This window comes from Opisthocomus hoazin, chromosome 8 (genome assembly GCF_030867145.1).
Source record: "Opisthocomus hoazin isolate bOpiHoa1 chromosome 8, bOpiHoa1.hap1, whole genome shotgun sequence".
NCBI lineage: Eukaryota > Metazoa > Chordata > Aves > Opisthocomiformes > Opisthocomidae > Opisthocomus > Opisthocomus hoazin.
In genome coordinates, this window is record NC_134421.1 from 61,073,258 (window position 1) to 61,086,367 (window position 13,110).

At 39.7% G+C, this 13,110-nt stretch overlaps 1 protein-coding gene across 13 annotated transcripts in view; it reads right to left on the bottom strand.

Moving 5' to 3' along the window:
- Positions 1–497: 497 nt before the first annotated feature.
- The window catches only part of MAGI2 (membrane associated guanylate kinase, WW and PDZ domain containing 2), a 786,243-nt gene continuing 773,630 nt past the window's right edge, over positions 498–13,110 (bottom strand). For 10 of the 13 annotated variants that reach the window (XM_075427760.1, XM_075427753.1, XM_075427751.1 and 7 more), the window contains one exon: positions 498–3,474. In XM_075427760.1, the coding sequence (XP_075283875.1) occupies positions 2,675–3,474 (800 nt within the window). In that variant the 3' untranslated portion in view covers positions 498–2,674. The remainder of the gene's footprint in view (positions 3,475–13,110) is intronic. The other 3 variants (XM_075427763.1, XM_075427761.1, XM_075427762.1) reach the window with 2 other exon arrangements.

Here is a 13,110-nt window from a genome sequence, read left to right on the forward strand (position 1 = left end):
TTTTACACCCTCATGTTTTCTGAGACATTGTTTCTGTAAAGTAAACTGGAAATCAGTTCTCTCAGCTTGTAAACAAACCTTTCTAGGGCTAGTTAGAGCTGCCAGATTCCTTTTGTATATGTGGCGTACGCTCAGAAGTTGTCTCTCAGTGCTGGGAGTCTGGCCACCCCGGTCCTGCGTCTCCTGGGACTGGAAGCAGAATAGGAGTTCAGGCTTCTCCACCAAGGGAGACGTTTCGCTGTGTCTGTGCAGCCTCATACATCTCACCTTGCCTATTCGGAATTTGTCTGGTCACCTACATGTATATTCATAAATTGTACCCCTCCTTAGAATAAGAAATCAAAATGGAGTGTTCCCTTTTTTGTAATGCAGTAGTTAATTAATTCTACTCACGTGAACGTTAATGAGTGTTTCTCACCATAATACTGAAGCCTGTTACTCAAAATTAACACAGACTATGTACAATTGAAAAAAAAAAAGATTTTTGGATATATATTTTATTTGACAGTGGTTTAGAATATCATACAGTAAACAAGATTTCTGTAAAAGTTAATTTATCCATAGTGGTGCGTTTCATAAAAATAGTTGCTCACTTACAGCCTTTCTGTGACTATTAATACATGGAATTATATTTATAGAGATAGAGCTGTACAGGGTAAATTCACAGCTAACACTACACAGAAATATTATTTGGAATGGGGTTTAGATGATGTGCTGTCTTCACAGGTTATCGATTACAGCCGCATAAAGCAATTACTGCACAAGGAGTAGCTGTGAACTGTGCAAATTAGAGTTTATGCAAGCATAATCTCAACTGTTTTTCAGATTTCATTGTTTGCTTTCTTTATACATAAAAATAAGATACTGGGACGTGCATCTACACTACAGAAGCATTGTCCAAAATCAGATTCAATAAATTAATGGCAAATTATATTGGATTCTAGTTCAGGGGATAAAGATTTTTTTTTCTCATTAAATAAGAGTTTTATAAACAGCTACATGGACTTGTGCTTTTTTAGAAATTATAAATGAATTTTTCTTTCTGAAAAAAAATGTTTGAAAGCTGCAAAATCCTTGACTTGAGGCTTTTCAAATAATAGGACAGGAAGAAACATGCCTATAAATTTCTCAGTCCAGTGCAATGTTTGAGACATACAGCAATGTGCTAATTTCTTGGAACAAATCCAATCTCAATATAATTTTTCAGCAGAGCATGTGAGGAATGAAGATTTGTAGAGAACAATAATTTTTAAATATGAATTTTTGACAGTACTTAGCTTCATAATTTTTTTTTTTTAATTACCAATGTATTATTGCCCAGGATTTTGTTTTAATTTTGACAGACAAATAAGCATATGCACACTTACATAGACACACATGCATCTTTTTGAAACAAGATAGTGACTGATTGACTGAGCTCGGAACTATTTCCTGTGAAGGCAGACTGGAATGTTTACCTGGCACTTAAGGCTTGAAATTCAAAACAGACAAGCAAGAAAGATAAAACAAAAAAGACCAAAAAAAAAAAAAAAAATGGAGGTAGGGAAGAAATGATAAAATGGAAACCATTTTAAAAATGGAAATATATCAAATTTACTGAATGAGGACACCGACAACTGTATTTCAGAAACCAGTCTAATTATTGTTAACGTGTGCCTGAAAGGCACCTGCTCTGCCAGACTGAGGGGATGAAAGGTGATAGTGTCTGACTAAATGCAGATGGGCGTGAAACATAGCACTGTTGATAAGTGAAGCTCTCGTTTTCTGCAGGAGGAAAGGCCTTTCTTTAAGGAAACTGCAGCTTTGTCTCTGTAGCACTCTTCCTTTCATTGCAAGGGCCTTGCAGATGTCTGGGTTTTGAGCCTGACCAATGGGTTTGTGTGCTACCTCACAGGATTTGGGGAACCTGTAGTAAATCACTTTTGAGAATAATTTGCAAATACAACTCCACCCTAGCTCCTTTCCAATGTACAGAAACATGGTTTGTTCACAAAAATGGCAGTAGAAATGGTATCACAGAAACTAATCCACTGGATTCCCCACTCCTCCTGTAGCGCCCAGTGAACGATGCTACAGGGCATCACGTGGACTATCCCAAAGCGTTAACGGTGGAGACATGTCATGGGTGTACAGTTCCAAACGATGCTTCAAAGAAACCCTTTAACCCCTGTCTAGATATGTCAAGAACAATTTATTTACAACATTTTAGCTCCATGAAAAGATCCTCTCTCGGTTTCAGCTTGCTCCGTGCAGTTTTATTTAAGGCGATGTTCCAGTTTGTGATTGCTCTAACTTGTTCCAGTTTCTTGATATAAAGTTTGAATGAAATCCAAGTCCTTCATGCAGTGGGAGAAAAATGCTAAAGCTACACTGCACTATCCTTCTCTGATGTACTGTCCTTCATATTGTTTTGGTTTCTTCCATAGCTGCCAAAGTCCCTAAAATGGAACTGGGACTTTAGGGTCGATTTTAAATCTCCGTGTTGACTATATGCTGTTGAACTTATTAGATACTGTGCACATTGTCATGGAATTACACACTAATGTTTTCATTCCTCAATGCTTTGTGTATATGTGTGATAGTTAAAATAAATTAAAACAAACCAAAGTGAGACAAAAACTAAGAAGAATGTTCTGCGTCAGTTTGAGACAGTTAGAGGGCAACGGTCCCTTGCTTATCTGCTCATGGCAGAAGTACCAGACTTCAGGACGCTAGGTAACTTATCTGAGCCTGGGATTTTCCACGGCCCTGGGGAGACCGTTGCCTTTCGAACTGCGGTGTTGGTGCTGCGAGTGCTAATGGAGTGGAGATGTCCCTTCCTGGGGAACTCGCCGGGTTTCCCGTCAGGGTCCCTCTGGCTGTGGTCCATATCAATTCCAGGCGAGCCGCAGAGGTTGCTACTGTACGTCTTGGTAGCACCTGTATCAAGCTTGACATGGTCGGATGCTGCAGCTGACTTCTTCTCACTGGTATTTGTGGATTTGTGATCTTCTTTTTTGCCAAGAGATCCTCCTCTCTTGCTTTCTGGCTTCCTCAGCCTCCCAAACTGTTCATCACTGTTTCCAGCACACGCGTGCTCTCTCGTGCCAGCCTCGATCATGATGCTGTGTCCCACCACTTTGCTTTCTGAGGTGGGCCTGCCACCATCAGTGGTCTTATTTTTGCCTTCTGAATATCCTTTCCAAGAAGCCTCTTCATGTTTTGACCTGTCTACCTTTTTAGGACTTGCTGACCTTTCTCTTTGTTCTCCTAACCTTTTCTTTTTGTGACCATTCACCGAAAGCTCCTTTGGTTTTCTTACATCGTGTTCCCTCTTGACATCCCATGCTGGCTCTGGGCTTATCTGGTGAGAAGGGTCAGAGGGTGGGGCTATGTGTGATGAAGATAATGGTGAGATTATGTCGTCGAGGGAAAGAGCTACTTCCGGCAGACCTGGGGAGGTGGCAGAGGGAGCGCTCCAGGAGTTTGGTTCGTCTGTTGTAACAACAAAGAGAAGGGAGTTACGGGTGTATTCAGCAGCACTGTGTGTGTATTGCATATGTATATGTATTCTGAGCAACATCAACACTCAAACTGTGTACCAGACTTAAACTCTTCTGTCTTAGGTATATGAGACTTAACCTCTCTGTCTGATGTGAGGTGAAACTCTCGGGAGTCAATGGCGAGGAAAACAAAAATTATCTTCTCCCCCCCCCCCCCCCCCCCGAAAAGTTCAGGAGCAGCAAGAATCACTGGGCTGGTAACTGCAAAGACTGGAAACCCCGGTCTTTTTTCATACAGATTCTGCTTTCCTCTGTCTACTTTAAATTATTCTTAAAATAATAAAGGCACGTGCTCATGAAATCAAATTGCCTCTTTTCTAGCTGTGTAATGGATTTCTTTGCTGGGCAATATCAGCGCTGTCTCTGAGGAAAAATGAGAAGGACTTTCTGCCATCTATTAAACATGTCCCTACAAGCACATAATAATTGACAAGAATTTGTAGCTCCGATAAGGTCATCATTGAATTCTGTCTCATATTTTTTCTAAACAGATATAATATTGCAGTGTTTATGGCCCCACAATTCTTACAGGGTACTTACAAAGCTCTGCCTTTATATCACAGCGTCAGCTGCTGAGTCTCTTGGATGTGCATTTTGAATTTCTCCTGGTTACTTCGCCTCAACACAATATGGTTGGATTGTGCAGATCTTGTTTAATTTAACTAAATAGACATCTCCTTTTCTGAATCATGATGATTTTCCCAATCCATTGGTACAAAACAATATTCTGAGATGCCTTTCTCTTGCATACATGATCCTCATTTCTTTTGATTAATGTTCTGGCAGACAATGAATCCATCATGACTAATGACAGCATGACTCCTATTCTTACCTGTCTACACAGAGGTTAGAGAAATCACTGAACTTGGCTAATGTCGTTCCCTATTTAGCACCATTGCCTGGCTCTGAACGGTATGAGCAATAATCTGTCAGAGATGAAGGACTATCTCAGGAATCCATGGAAACGAGGTGGAACTCATGGCAGGAGCCGCATATTTCATGGGGGACAAAATGTAACCTTCTCGCTGAAAAACAAGCATGAACTTCTGCAGGTCAGAACTAGTAGCTCTCGGTGCTATCAACTGTCCTTTAAAAGACACATTTATTTTTCTCAGTGCTATGGCTGCTTTCAAATTATCATGAAGGTGCACACAATCTCGAAAAATGGAATGGATTTTACTGCCCAGCCTGGGATCTGCAGCTTGCTTGACTGAGATGGCAGTTTTAAGTTAATAGCTCGATTGAGTGATTGCTGTTTTACAGATAAAAATAGGAGAGACAATAGTGAGGTGGGTGACGTAAAGTGAGGGAGTAGAGCAGTTAGCTGAGGAGCTATTTATTTTCCCAGATGGTGTTTGTCATATGCTTTTGCATAATGAGCATATGTGTGGAGAGGATTAGCATTTGAGAGCAGAGAAAGTACAAGTTCTGTGTAAGACAAATAAACTTTGAGCTGGGAATCTAAATGGGCTGAGGGTCTCAACTGAATATTTTTTTTTAAAATCACACTTTCTTACCCTCCAGTTAAGGCTGAGTAATGGACCATCTGCTCCCTGCTTGGCACTTGAGCAAGAAAAAATAAAAGGAAGGCTGATGCACGTAGAGTGATCAGCTCTTAGGATCTTGCCTACAACAAGCATCTGCTTTGATGGGCTGCTTCTTCACTTCTGCTCTTCAGTGCCGCCCCCCCGGTGGAGGTGCAGATCCCACCTCGGCTCTTTTTAGATCTGGAATCCAGGGGATACCATTCTGGTTAACACTCGAATCAGGAACCATGCATGGGGTCCAAGTCGCTTTGCCTGTTCTCTAAAACTGCCCCAGGACTCCGCTGAGCAGCATGAAGCTGCCGGTGTGCACCAGCGAGGTATCTGAGCTAGCACTGACCAAGCCACCTTGGGCCTTAGAAAATGAAGTCTGTGGTTTTTATGGCATTGTCACACCTGCCCAGGGTAAAGGTGGTGCTGAGCGTTGATCTGACCGACATATTTGACTTAACTACAGTCTGCTTTCCCAGCGGTCCACGAGATGATGTTTTTCACTGGGTGGCAGTGAGGAGCAGTGGGCTGTTACCAGATCTCGTGAAGGCTCTGAGAGCATCTGAAGTTACAGAAATAGCTTGTTACTTTGGGAAGTATCAGCTGCACACTGGTGAAAACATCAAATGGCCTGGAGCAGCAAAATGCTTTTGGGTAACAAGATCGCATCTGTGCAAAATGTGCCTCTGTGCTCAGATCAGCTGTTTCTCATCCAGGAAGACAAGCCAGGTGGTCACCATTCAAAACCAGGGTGGCAAAGACCTCGGAGGGCTCCTCTGAGGAACAAAGGGCAATATTGTACCAGTTATTTGTGGGACACTCAAGGGAGGAAACCTGGGGTGAGTGCCCTCTGTTTTATTCCCTAGAGATGACAAAAGAACTGACTTATTAATGGAGTGTCCCCCTAGAAAATTTTCTTTATTTTTCTGTTTTCTTTTTTGGACGGGAGGGAAAAACCACTAAATGTTACAGTGAGAAATCACAGTGGGTTAGAACCTACTTCCACAAAAGTGAATCAATGTATTTGTTGCATGTAGTGATACATAAATATACGTATCTATAAACTAGGACATGCAATATTATATGCATTACTGGATTTCTGCCTCTCCTCCAGAAAATCCTAAGAAAAAGTCGACTTTGTCAACTAAGCAAGAAGATTTGTAGCCGTAGCTTAAAGGGAAGTTTGGCTGTGGGAGGACGCCAGGTGGGCCTCTGGTTGCAGTTGGTTTAAAACACTGTGCCTGGCACCTATATAGGCTGTGTTTCCAGTGGCTGGGGAAAAAGCTGCCATGAAACAGAACTATTGTTCCTGTTCTGTGGCAATATAATACTTGCAAGTAAGAACTTGACAAAATGACTTTCTATAACGTTCAAGTACCATCAATCTGAGAGAGCCAAAACCCAATCTAACCTGTTTTTTCTTTCAAATGAAATGAAATGATGTAGAAAGTCATCCTCGGCCTTGGTAGATGTTAATGTCAACAAGCCATTGTTGCAATATCTCAGTAGCTAGTGAGGAGAATACTGATGGAAGGGTATTGTAACCGACTTTCCTCTAATGTTTGATCATTCTGTGAAAATATCAAAATTACTAGAATAGAGCAAAGTGCAGTAATATAAGTAATTTGTTGCTCAAAAGAAAAATCTTCTAAAGAGCTGTGTTCAAGCCATAAAGGTTCGTTTGGGCTTGTTCAACCAGCACTGAAATAGTTGCTTTTCCACAACAAATATAAACAGTAAAAAAATGCAAAATTTTATTCTGTGGAGCAACTAAACAAACGATTTCTGTTTATGCTTACTCTGAGGTTATAGCTGCATTTTGGAGAGAGTGATTAATATTTCTGAATAAATATTTTTTCTGTAGTTTTTAAGCTTTATATAAAACCTATGTTTTTAGCATGAAAACCTACTTTCACTGTCTGTTATTCCAAAATATCTCAAAACATTTTTCAAACACACTAAACCAGAGACAGAGCAATGATTTTACATTTTTCTCCTTTCACCTCTGGGAGGAACTGAAGACAGTATTTGTTTAATAGAGCATGAACTACTAATGCCCAAACAACTTACAAGCAGAAGTGAAGGATATTGCATTCAGTTGAAACTGCTGCAGAGATTTAGGGACGACGTAGTTTTAAATTTGTTTCTGACTTTGTCACTATTGATAACATCCTTACTGTGGGACAAATTGTTTTTCAAAGGTATACATCTCGCTGAAGGCTAATAAATGCCTTCCTCTCGTCTTTGAAGGGAGAAAATCTCCCTTGACCTACTAATTTAGACAAGATAAATGAGCTGGGAGCAGCACTATAATCTGTCACTGTGATGGCATTTGATTTGGTGTAATTTGGTAGGTGTTTCCTGGGTGGCTTTTAGTTTCCACAAGCTACTGTCATGCAGGTTGGCGGCACTTCTCCATGGGATGTGTAAGAATGACTCACCTATGACCTGCTTCGCATAACTCCCAGGCAAGGAGGAAATAGCTAAGTGAGTAAAAGACACAACAGACACAAGACTTGAGGGTGTAGGAGGACAACTAGGAGATGACACAGCCATTTTGGAGGAAAAGTGACAAGGGCAAAATATCAATAACAGAAGTTTTCTGTCTAGAGGCTTTTTTGTTTGAGGTGGAACTGCCATATACATGAATTTTTTTCTCTGCTATGTCAGCTTACACATGTTCAATGGGGTGGAAATGAGGCTACTACTCTCATACATCTGTTTGCTCCTCTGTTAATTAAAGCCTAGTCATCTACCTGGATCCAGTGCTTGCTGATGGCTTACATCTGTATCACTAGCAAAAGAAATCTGGCTTTACTGCTAGTGGAGAAGCGAGGTCTACTTGTCTTGCTTTCTGAGCGTTGCCTAGGTACCAAGTCAGAGGAAAGAGCTCAGCCTACTGATAAGTTTATTTAATTTCCTGCAGTACTTACTTTTTCTTTCCAGGTTGCCCTTCTAAGATTCTGTCAAGTCTAGTTTTGCTGTGCTTATCTGCTCTGCCAAGATCTCAGGGCAAGTGAGGTTAGACCTCGAATTTGTGACTAGGTTCTCCTTTTGCATCAAAATATTTTAAATAATTGCTTGGTGGTTTATCAAGAATGTGGGATTTTAATCAGATAAAATTAAGGATAAAGTACTAATATTACTTTATTTAATATTTAATAGTAATGTTGAGTAAAAATGACATTACATTTTATTACTTAAGTGCTATAAAATCTCAATGCCTTTTTAATTTCCAAATTATGCAAATAATGAACAATATATTAAAGCCTTGAATGCTATCAGTAGTCTGAGTGAAATATTTCCTGAAATGTCTAGGCAGCTGTTTTTGTATCTTCCCACAATTATTGTCCTAGGGAATCAAAGAGTTTTTGATGAAATAAAAAAAAATGGTGCTTTATTATTTTCCACACTTTTTCTCTGAAATTATATATTGCCAGAAGGTGGCAAGCCATTCTTACAGATGCTGCTAATGATGAAAATGGGACAAATTGTCCCCTGGTGAGTATCCACTAACATTGGCAGTGTTACACCAGGAATGCATTTGGCTTTCTCTCATTATAGCTTGACATGTCTGTGATGTTCCTGATTGCATTGGTCTCCTGCAGCTTGTCTTTAACACTCTCTGAAGAGGAATATTTCAGAATATTTAAAGAATCTTTGATCTTTCATCCTGAGGCTTCCAGAACCCAGACATACAGCACTCTTTGTCTCCTGAAATAAATGATTCTCTGAGGTTTTGATTGTTAGAAGAGCTCTTGGTACCTTCTGTCCAGCTGTCAGCCTCATGCAAACATGACATGATATGCTGTCTGTCCCCCAGAGTCTCCCAGAAAGTGAAGGGTGATGGGCTCTGCCCCCACCTTACAGGCTCCTCATATTTCTGGCTATAAACTTGAACTTCTTGTTAATTATTCAATAGTGTTATGCAAATATTTTCTCACAAATTGCACTTTGCTTGGCTTAAAATTACACTTTGCTGGGCTCCCCTTCCACTGCTCTTATCCACATTCAAAACCCTCAACAGCAACAGGTCTGGAAAGAAACATCAATGGAATTAGGCACCTTCTGCTGTGTTATGGTCCTTCGTTTGGTCGGTCACCATGGGCAGATCCAGGTGGGATAGCCTTTTCATCATTAGCATTGCCCTAACACTTTTTTTTTTAATCTATGATTGCAGTGTACTACGGGTGCAAAAAGCTAATTCTATGTACAAAAAATGACATATAAGCCATATACATTTACAAAAATAAATCCAGGTTATACTCAGTTATTTTGGCATATGAACTACTTTTCCTTTTCTACACATGCAGTTAACTGATCTGTTTGGTATTGTGCAATGTTTGTTTCTGATGCCGTGAAAACAGAATCTAATTTGTCGCTATCTTTATGCAGCTGCATTCATTATACTGCTCGTCTGTTTGTACTCAGTAATGTCACGGTAGCTCTGAATGTTTATAGTAGCTTGTATATATAGCTTTGCTTAAGAATGGAATTCTTCTGCTCACTAGTAATTTGGGTTTTTTTGGCTTTGCACATTTGTTTTTGCACAGGTTGAGGACGGTTGGTCAGGGTAACCACAGTGAGTTAACGAAGTCATGAAACAGTACAGGAAGAAAACATGTGTCTGAGTCCCTGCACCTTTTACTTCTGAATTTTGTGCTTCGTGTTTTCAGAAAAGTAGAATGATTCGTTAAGACCAGTGTTTGGAGTATGAGACAATGTCAGGCCTAGTCCCTCTGTCACCAAGGTCATTGTGCCTTTTTATTTTCATCACTGGTCTAATATTGGAAGAGGGGGAGCACTACTACTATCAGTGGCATGGCTTCTGCAGATGACCACAAGAACAGAAGAGATGTGACTGTAAACTTGGGGTAAGTGAGGAATGCTTTTATCTCCTCTGTAAACTTCAAACGTTTAATTTTACATCCTGAAGAACCAGAAAATTCAGTCACTGACATATTCCAACACCGGGAAGGACAGGTCTACTTCCTGCTTCATTCAGTTCCCAGTGCCATTGAGACTCTGATGTCCTCCCTGCTTCTTTTCATGTTAGTAATCATTAATGATGAGCAACAAATTAGTTCCTCTGGGTTCATTATATCCGTCTTCCATTGTATGCCTTACCTAGATACTAAATGGAAGATGCCCCAAATATTTTTACAGCAGAGATGGTGTTCATAGAGCCTTTGCAAGGGCCATCTAATGAGACTTTGGATGATCTCAGCTCAAGTAATATTCACTTTCGTCACCATTCCTGTACTCTACATGGAGGTTTGTTAGAAAAAGTGCTTTCATGTTCAGAGATCTAATTTGAAAATTATTGAAACACACTTCAGAAAGAGCAGATTGTTAGTTATGCTTGGAAGACCAAATCTGCAGAAGCTCAGGAGATTATACTGCTTGTTTTTGCAGCTAAGGGAACTAAGGAACAGAGAGAAAGGGAAAATTTATACATGGTGCAGAGAGGGCAAAACTGCATAAGGCGAGGAAAAAAAATTAAAATACTTTTAGAAAAATGCTGAGTGTTTTCTTGAAACAAGAAAGTCACACACATTGATTTGTGTTGGCTTTAATCTGTACAAAGCCCTATGGATGAAACCACTTTTCAATTTTTTATGTAACATATTTTTAAAGATGGTTAACAAAGAAACATGGGAAGTGATTGATCTGACTTGGAGAGTTCCTGTTCTTATTCTGCACTGTTTCTGATCTGCGCTGTACTCAGTGCATCTTCAGTAAATCCCTTTCCCTGAGTTAGTTGTCTAATTATGGCACTACTTCACCAGTATTTTACTGTGCTAATCACTTGAGATATAATAATTTAATTGCCTTACAGAGTCAGAGAGAGAAAGGTGTCTCGGAAGACCTCTGGAAATAGATGTCTGCTCTTCTGTTGAACATGTACACAACCAACGCTGGGGAGCTCCTTCTGGGAAGCCCTTTCAGAGGCTGTGGATTGAAGCTGAGTGGATGGACATGGAGCTCTGCACCTATCGCCCCAGGTCAGGCCCTTTTTAATAAACATGGGTCACTGCAGGTAAGTGGCCTGAGAGCTTTCAGGCTAAAACACGAGATAATTAATGAATTCAGAAACACTTCGGGTTTCTGCCTTGGAAACCAGACGTGCTGGATTGTCTTCAGGACTTGGAGGATCTTGGGGTGCTGCATCTAACTTTAGTTCTCTCCTGGTTGCTCTGCAGTTGTTCACCTCTTAAATATAAATTACATCCATGAGCAGTTCACTAATTTTGTAACAAAGTCTAAGCACTGCATCATTTGGCTCTCTCCCACATCAGTCACACCTTACAACAGGACCAAGATGATCTTAACACTACTCTTAACAGATAATCTAAACTTGCTCTAACAGCAAGAATTAAAAAATGTAATTTTTCTGTGCCTAAAAATGCTACCTAAAGTACAGAATGGGAGAGGAAAAAATAATCAACAGCCACACTTACAAACAGGTCATATTTCAGACCAGAAACAGGTAAATTAATTCAGTAAATCAATTTACTACTTTACTGTAGTAGTCTTCTGGTGTTGAATATTAAGGCCAGATGATTAAGAATACAGTTTATTGCTCATTCCAAGACCCATTTTAGCCTGTTCAATAGATATGGATTTAATAAACAGTCCTATCCATTAAATATCTAAACCAATGATCATGATCACTAATCTGAGTGAATCTGATAAATTTGATTTTTCCTTGAAACAGGTTAATGTGTCTAAATAAACGTTACAGGATTACTCACTAATACTGCGAAGAGCTGAAATGAAAAGTTGCAGCTTGTACAGTGCTTTTATCCTCCACAGCAAGCTCCTCACCACTGTGTCAGTGTTAAGTCTATGGACAGGTGAAGTGCTAGTCTTGAGTGATGTTGCTCTAACCACGCATTACCATTCACTAGGACCTTCAGGCACTTTGGTACCCTTTTAGAAGTGCTGAGCATCTCGCATATCTATCAGATCAGAGCTACTCAGGCAAAAGAACCTCATCCCTTCAGTAAAGAAGGTTTTATTTTTTCTGTGTGGTCAGGCAGTAGAGTAGAAGCTGCAGAAACCTCAGCAGTTCTGTTTCAGACCCATGCTGGAGCTGGACAATCTACATTGCAAGTTACTGTATAATTAAAAAAGATGATGACTTTAAAATTAGTTTTTATTAATAGAATTAAGCCACATTAAGTCATAAAAGGTGTTCATAAATATGTTAATAGAATGTGTGATATTAATGAAAAACATTCTGCAGAGACTGAATAATTCAAGAGTTGGATATTATACACTTTAATTAAAGTTAAATATTAAAATTACTAATTATCACAGCTAAAATGGGCGTTAACAGTAGGCATCACATCCTGTCTGGTCAATAAATAGCTGTCATTATTAAAGGTATGTAGATAATATATAAAATTTATTTAGTAAGTGAGTAATTCAGAGCATTGTGACTGTATATGAAATTCCCCTAGAAAGTTGTTTCTGGCAGATGCCGAGTGCTGGTGGTTCTCACTTGAGATCTCAGCAGGATCTTAAGCAAAACACATAACTTGGTTTGAATGCATCCTTATTTACAAAGCTCATGAATAAGTATTGCTGTCCCGCTTAGGGTAGAAGCTGCAGAATTAATTTAGACTCTCTTTAGCAAACTCTTTTCAGACTGGAGGCCACTGGGCCCTGAAGGTGCAGAGCTGACCCTGGGACCATGCTTGTTGTCGGGGCTGTTGTGGTATCTGGTATCTTTTGGATGCTGAGACAATTTTCTCTGAAAGCTGTATAATGAGATGGAAGTGCACAAATAAATGAATGTCACGTTATAATATTCAGCTTCTAATGAGTAAACACAAACTACGTGTTGTTAGAAAACCCAGATGTTTAAAATTCTGGTTTGCATATGTGTTGCTGTAGCTCAACGAAATATAACACGCTCTATGGTCATGTTTGTTAAGCGTCGTTTGGAGAGTGACGGTTACCTCATATAGTCAAAGTGAAAAAAAAGGAATTTCACATTCTGAGGTTTTTTCCCCGGCTAAAAGTAA